Below are 8,466 nucleotides of genomic sequence, written 5' to 3'. Positions count from 1 at the left end.
TCAGTGATGGATGGGGGCACTGGAGAAAGCCACAAAGAATGAAGCAGTAGGAGAACCAAAAAGCACACACACACGCGCGTGCACACACGCACACACACACACACACACACACACATATATATATATATATATATATACATATATATATATATATATATATATATATATATATATATATATATATATATATATCTTTGTGCAGTATACATTTTCATGTTGAAATATTGAAGAGTCTTATAGTCTGGGCAGCATATTCTCAGGTACTGATAAGTTAATTTTAACTCGGGCCACTTTTTATTTATTCAGATCATTGGTACAGTGGTTTCACTCCTCAAAATACCACAAAGAAACATGGTCTGATTGCTATTAAAATACATAGTTTAATTTATATAGTTGACTGTTTTTAAAGGATATGCAGAAAGATGTTTTCATCCCATAGTCTGTGTTTTCTTTCTATATTAATGTACAACCCAGTATAGCCACTATCTTCCTGAGCACTTTTTCTGCTGATGTTATGTACAATGATTTCTTTCTAACATCTAGCTGTACTTTCAGCTTGATGACATTATTAGTAAAATTTGTTTTTTACTGGACTGCTTATGTAGGAATCCTCCTTGTCAGTCTTATATCGTTCTGATAATAAACTGTTCCATAATTGCTCATTTACTGAATTATAAACCACTGCACTACTGAATAAATATTAAGATCAATAAACTAGAAACTGAGCTTTCTTGCTGATTTTTGTAGTCATGAATTCATCCCATGCCTCCTTTGGTAACTAATCAAACATAAATAAATTCAGCAAAATATGTTGGCACTTTTTAATTGGCACTATTCTAGCAAGTGAACATTGCAAGAAGGAAAGGAACACAGAATCGTTCAGATAAATGGTAACATGGTATCAGTTACAGTAAACACAAGTCAGAAATATAATTTGCCCATAGCTATATATTTTGGCGCATGTAGGCAAAACAAGTATATAGAATACAATAGAACGTCAAAGTTATAAGCACGAAAAACAAAAGACACACATGTGTATGTATATAGGGATGTATATGTATGGAAATTAATATTTAGTTAAACTACATAGTTTTCGACTACTTTCTGCCAGAGGCAGGTTTACAAATACTTCCTGTTACCAGGATAATGCAGAACAGACTAGGCTCATCTGAGCTGCATTTCTAAGCTGACAACATCTAGTATAGGGTGGAGCCCTCAGATTCCATTTATAAAAGACAAGATGCATCAAAGAATCACAGACAGCTTGATGAGGTATTTTGCTAAAGAAGGAGAAAAGCAAAAAAAAAATAAATAAATCAAATTTTAAATGTGTTTTCATTTCATTTGAGGTAATTGTGTAAATCCCCTCTGGTTTGGCACAGCAGCAACTGAAAGGAAGAAAGATGAAAGGAGTAAGTATTTTGTTGAAGTAATTGTTAAATATTGTCATGTATTATGTATTCTGTGTTAAGATGTTTCTAGAGTCATGAGGACTCATTTACAGGTGATTATTTACCTGCAATGGCATTTACATGTGTCATTTCACCAGTATCAGTTTAATATGCAGTGACAGAGAAAACCACGTATGTGATGCTTATCCAGCTTTGAACTTCTAAAGAGTATTGATGCCTCTTAAGCTAAATACAAAGAAGATGTGATAAGCTGTGTAGAGCTGTACTGATTTCTTCTCTTGACAGAGTAAAAGAAGTTAATATTTGTTTATTCTTAAAGTGTTAATTATAGTTATGATAAAGGAGATGTCCACCATTTGCTTTGAAAATAATTTAAATATAATTTAAAATAATGTCTGACATCAGCAAATACACAGAGCTTTAAAATTATGAAGCAGGTTGCAATTGCAAATGACTAAATGAAAAAAGCTGACTGGCTTAAGAATTTTATAACATATCAAAATAATATGACAGTACATATTCTATTAAAAATAAGCAGCCTCACTAAAACTAAGAGACAGATTACTCTTGCCAGATCCTATGTGGCTAACCCTAAAATTCTGTAAAGTGACTAACCACTTTCAATTTATCATGAGGACTCATATACATGTGATGCTTTAACTGTACCAGCATTTGTATGTGCTGTTTCACCAGTACCAGGTGTTCATAAGCTGTGACACAGAAAACCACATTTGGTAAATGTACATTTATACATCAACACACATATTTTCCAGGATGTCTTTCACTTATTCTGTATTCAGCTGCCAGCAGTGAGTATAACTAGCTTCAAGGGTCTGGCAACGAACTAATGGAACTAAGGCAGATACCCCCAAACTAGTGCAGCACATCTTAATTTGGAATGTGTATACATTAGCACATCCCTGCCTTTTGACTAATAATTGAAAGAGTTATTTACTAATTAATCACCAACTTGCTGAATCAATCTACAAAAGAGATTTCCTGACCTCATTAGCAAGGCAAGCACTCAACAAAGTGGATAATTTTATCTGTAAATGAATACTTGAAATCTGCAGTTCCATAGTTTATTTTTGTAAGGGTTTGTAACATTCCCCTTGACTATATAATTTGAGAGTTAGGAAGGAAGAATATATGGGTTTTTGGTTTCAGGTACAAATGAGTGAAAAACGGGTATAATTTAAGAAATTTTAAAGCATGGTAGAACAATTGCATCACTTAGTTTCCATCATTTAATTCTTTAGATTAATACCATCCCTTAAAAGAGAACTACTATGAAACAAGTCTAGTACATATTAAATACAGTAAACATGAATCCTTTCATAAGTTTTCTATATTACACAACCTATTAATCGTATTTGAAGAATTAATAACGCAAGTCTACATGGTGAGATTTATAACATAGTAGGACTCTTACTATAAGGTATTATGTGTCACAGAAGAGACACCAGTAACCAGACGTAAATTGAAGGGTACCAGTAACTTTAATCATTCATTAAAAGAGACAATAAAGCAATGCTAACAAAATATATTTCAATACTCAAATCAATCATGCTTGAAAAATTGTCTTACGTATACTTAATACACCCTTTTTATAAATGTTCTATGGAAATATCCATTTACTGCTAACTAATATGGCTGTCAAACACATTAAATGAGTATGACTTTAAATTTAATTTCTGAACATATATACTCAGTTTCTAGTTATATTGTAAATCAGTGCATTAATGAATTATCACATTGCCTGTGATAATGACATAACTCACTATCTAAACATTAAATGATTCTCACGCCAAATATGAATATAATAATGGAATTGTCTTAGAATCCTGCAGGTTGAAAATATAAGAAGATATAAAAACCACAAAATAGTAAATAATATTCTTGTCAAAGACACCTGTAGCACAGACAAATTTGAAAATAAGCTAATAACACTATCATTTAAATAATTGCTCTAAGGAATAGACAGATAAATGACATGTATAACAACTACAGATAAATGACATCTATAACAACTATCAGACCTAGGGCCTAGTGATATGAGTTTTAAGTGCAGAAAATGCCTTGATAAACAAATTCCAAATATGTTAGACTCCCTTTTAAAGTGTATTCTGTCTGCATAGCAATCACTATTGCATGGGTGTATTGATAAGTAGAAATTCTCAGATTAATCAGCTTTTTTCGGGTCAGAACAAAGAATTCTCAAAGTCTGATCATTTCTCATTTTCAGAAAAGTCAAGATTAATAAAATTTGCATTCTGTTCATTTTCAAAGTAGTAATGTCCATCTATAGTTCTAGAATTCTGTTTTTCTTAAATATTTTGTGATTGTTTTCCTTTCATTCTAGAAGTTCTATTTTTATTTGTAGATTAAAGTGTTATAGCTTTCCCAAACAATATCACATTTAGTACTTAATAATTACAACTTGCCTAATTGGTGAATTCTTTAATTCTTTACTTTCCTAACTGCATCAAAGAGGATGCAGGCAATTGTAAAAATCTAAATCATTTGACTTTCTAAAATGACAGCTGTTGTTTTTATCCCAAGTTCCATTCTACCACAAAATTTAACCTTTTGTTAACACTGGTAGTCATGGATTTAGTTATTTTAGTAACAGGTGTGCTAGATACATGTGAAGGGTATTTTGCTCCATATAAAGTCAAATTATTTGGATTTTGTATCATAGCAGCATTTTTGGTTAAACAATGTTTAGGATTTTCAGAGAGGTCAATGTAAAAAACATAGTTTGAAACATTGCCACTGTGTCATTCCATTTAGTGATGTAAATGCAAGCCATCTCTTTCTTCCTCCATGTGAATGTTCTTCATTAAAAATTCTTCTCAGCTGAGATCTTCTTACTCACTCACTATCTGACTTACTTCACCTTGATTGTCTTTTGCTCTTTTTCCCCAATAAACATAGAATGGTCTTAATATCATTTCTGTTGCCTTAGTATTAACAACAATCTGCTTCAAAAAGTGGATAACAAAGAGTTTAACTCTCTCACTGCATAATAAACATGGGTCTCATATAAGTGTAGATTTTATGACCATGTAACAAAACTATTTACAGTTATTTACAACATAGTGTCACCATCTATGTTATTAACTCATCATTTTATAAGGGTGAAAAGTAAATATGTTTTTAACATTATATTGACCTTAATTTATTTTCAATTTGCTTATACATTTTGGGATTTTGATATTACTAAAGTGGTCATACTAGTATTTTCTGCATTAAAAAAGAAAAAAAAACATTTCTTTATAACTTATTATTTTAGCGTGTTATCTAGAAGGAGGTATTAGTATTTCTATAAGTAAGACAGTTCATTTTTATCTTTGCTATTAATTTATGTGAAGATATATATCTTACTGGCATATTTTTGAAGCCACTCCAGGATAATTTGGTTTGGTCAAGCCAGCTTTGGGTTATATATAACTTAATTAATGCAAATACTATAATCATTACATGTTTATCCAATTTGGATAAATTTTGTGAAGTTATGTGAAGAATAGCGAATTCCCGTAAAAGAGTTGATTTTTCATAACCCATTTTTCCCAGTTTAACTCTCAGTGAACACCAGAGTTTATAAGTAAGCTTACAGCTCCAAAACACATATAATATATCTGCAATTTTTGATGGAGAATATGGACAGTATGGTGAAAAACTTGAGTTATATTTATTTAGTATTGTAGGAGTACGATCTGCATTGTTATTGATCATAAATTGGGTATATATTAATTTTTAAAGGGAGTTAGCTTTATCATATCTTTTATTCCTTATACTTTTTGATCCATGGTAATTTTTTATTTTCCCTATTCCAGTAGTTTGAGGATAGTGTGGAAGATTGATGCTTGATTGAAGAAATTAATTTGTAAACATTACATAACATTTTACCTTGCACAATAAAACTTTCAATATCATTCCTGTTATATAAATATTTAATTCATTTATATTTATCCTTTGTATTATTGTATTAATTAGGCATTTAACTTGTCTTAGTATAATATCATATTTTTCTGTAACTTCAGTATTATCCTAATGTCCTCAATCGAGTGTTTACTTCATTTATAAAAGACCTATACTTTAGTACTTCTTATTGAGGGATATAAGTTTAAGTTTATCATATTAGTGTTAATTTTAAGATTTGGGTTTAGATTTATTGGTTGTAATAGTTCAAGGGTGTGTTCTAAATTTAAGGATTTTATTAGCTTTTGAAATATGTTAATTTTATTTTTAATCAGTTTGTGAATTTTGATTTTTTAATATTTTCTTGTTTTTTTTCTAAAATGCATTACCATGCAATTGTAATAAGTATCAAGAATATCATAGCCAAACATTATACTGTATGTACACTGCCACATGTCATATTTCTTTGCAATGTTATTAATTCTTGTTTTGTATGTTAATCTGTGCTACTTCATCATAAAAAGAAATAAAATAGTATATTTGAAAAAAAATAAATAAATAAACATTGTTCACTCTATTTTTTTTTTAATTTGTTCTCCTAAATGTACTTTAAATAATGGATTTTGATGGACTCACATTTAATTGAAATGTATAGCAGATTTGACTACATTACTTACTTATTTATTTTCTTTTTATTTGTTTGTTTTAATCTGGTCATTATACAGCCTTGCAGTGATTTTATCTTTATGATTCCCCTATCCACTAGTTTCCATGGTGGTGATTTCTCTATTTTACAATGCAGTGCACAAGTCTAGTTAAAATTATTAAGTAGCGGTAGAAAGTTACTGCTTCCAAGACTGGTGGGGTACTGGGAAGAAAAGTATTTTAAGACTTTAAGACTATTTTCAGTAAGTTATGTTTCATCAAGCAAAACTAGATATATGAAACTCCACAGTAATATTCCCCAAAAAACTAAATCCTATATCAATAGTTGGTCACTTGCAACCTCCCTTGCTCACTTTCTTAGCTTTTCAGAGAAGCAGCTACATAAACACTATATAAATGCTATCATGACAGTTACTTTTGTAAACTTCCTTTATATTATCTTTCAGCACTGGATTAACATTATAGTCACTTTTCTTGTCATCCATTGAGTTATGCCTGAAAATAATCTTTTGCGGATCCCTCAAATATCCAGATATAAAAATGGCAAACATAAGTGTACACTAAGTGTATTCAATTCTGAGTGAACAGACAATGCAAGCATAACTCATACCTTCTTAATCCTAATTTTAGCTTTCCTACTGATTTTCTTGCAGCCTTAAATATTGAGAGGGATTCACAAAGGTTACCACAAACTATCGAAAACATGTTCTGAGTGACTAGAAAGCACAAATAATGTGGTAGGGATGTTCTTGAATTCAGAGTGTGTACACTTAGTGTAGGCATTAATGAATCTGGCCTATTTGTTTGGTGAATAACCTGCCGCCCAGTGTTATTAAATATATTAACAGCACAGCTACACTTAATGACCTACTAAATCAATTTATGACTTCATATGGGAAAATAACTCTTCACTGTGCATTTAACCAAATCTTACAATATCAGTTTTGTAAGATCACTGCATCTTGTTGACATTGGAGATTGCTTTGGCACAGGTGCTATACTTTAGTATGAGGATAGGTAATGAACAGAAGAGGGAAAAAGTTTCTTGTTTCTTTCTCTGAAATTTTGCATTTGTCTGAGATTGTATGACTTCAGAGGTGATACATGAAAAGAGTGAGCATGTGAGGGCAGAAACTCCACAATAGGAGTATGGGAGAGTGCACATTTCCTGCAAACCCAATTGCATTGTAAGTGGTTTGTAGGGTTTTGAGGTGTGATTACATGGTTTATGATTTTGGTGTCCTTAAATATTTGAGTTATAAGGTTTTGCTTTTCAGCAAACAGAGAGGCAAGATGTTTCTTCAGAGACCCCTTCATACAATGTCACTTTTAAATGTTCATTACTTTTGCTATCAACCTTATAACCTACTGGAACTTGAGAAGCTTGACTTCTGTCACTCCAAATTAATATTTTTAATTCTCCATATATATTTCAAGATAAAAATTACTGCATAGTTAAGGGAAGGTATTGTATAATATATAATTTGCTTTTTCCATTACTGATATTTATTTTTAGCATGAAGTTCCCAGATTTGGTTTAAGTCCTTCCATTGATGCATTCAGGGATAGACTTTCAAATACAACCAGATCAGATAGTACCTTAAAAATCAGTTGTGAATCATTTCAAAGTAACCAATAAGAACTAATATCATGGCAATTTTGAATAGTTCAAGTTTTTCCTCCCTGGGATTTGATGGCATGTTGAAAGTGATGTATTCAGTGTTAGAGAATGGGTGACCTGTAAATCTCACCTTGATTGTAGAATGAATGAACCTACACATAATGCCCACTGAAAAATGAATCTGTCACTTTACGGCAGCCTATCAAGCTGCCATGGAGCTTGGACTGAATGTAACCTAATGGCCACCATTATTTTACAATCACTAAGTAGTACTTCTGCTGTTTAGTAAGTGTAAAATTGAAACAAACAAACAAAAATGAAAAGTGTGTGTGTGAGCATATGAGTTTATGTGTGAGTGAGTGTATGAGTTTATGTGTGAGTGAGTGTATGAGTTTATGTGTGAGTGAGCATATGAGTTTATGTGTGAGTGAGCGTATGAGTTTATGTGTGAGTGAGTGTATGAGTTTAGGTGTGAGTGAGTGTATGAGTTTATGTGTGAGTGAGTGTATGAGTTTATGTGTGAGTGAGTGTATGAGTTTAGGTGTGAGTGAGTGTATGGATTTAGGTGTGAGTGAGTGTATGAGTTTAGGTGTGAGTGAGTATATGAGTTTATGTGTGTGTGAGTGTATGAGTTTATGTGTGAGTGAGTGTATGAGTTTAGGTGTGAGTGAGTGTATGAGTTTAGGTGTGAGTGAGTGTATGAGTTTATGTGTGAGTGAGTGTATGAGTTTATGTGTGAGTGAGTGTATGAGTTTATGTGTGAGTGAGTGTATGGGCGAATGAAAGTGAGAGTGAGATTGATCATATTTTACACTTGCTAAGCAGTGCTTTTGCTGTTTAGTG

General features: G+C 31.6%; 1 protein-coding gene across 1 annotated transcript in view; it reads left to right on the top strand.

The window, feature by feature from the left end:
* The first annotated feature begins 1,275 nt into the window (after positions 1-1,275).
* Positions 1,276-8,466, top strand: part of LOC122811488 (sodium/potassium-transporting ATPase subunit alpha-1-like) — a 182,201-nt gene continuing 175,010 nt past the window's right edge. The window contains exon 1 of the mRNA XM_044083357.1: positions 1,276-1,412. Coding sequence (XP_043939292.1) covers positions 1,404-1,412 — 9 coding nt within the window. The 5' untranslated portion in view covers positions 1,276-1,403. The remainder of the gene's footprint in view (positions 1,413-8,466) is intronic.

Source organism: Protopterus annectens, chromosome 9.part0, assembly GCF_019279795.1.
Source record: "Protopterus annectens isolate FY-2018-M chromosome 9.part0, PAN1.0, whole genome shotgun sequence".
Classification (NCBI taxonomy): domain Eukaryota; kingdom Metazoa; phylum Chordata; order Ceratodontiformes; family Protopteridae; genus Protopterus; species Protopterus annectens.
The sequence above is the reverse complement of the archived record's forward strand: the minus strand, read 5'-3'. Positions and strand labels throughout refer to the sequence as shown.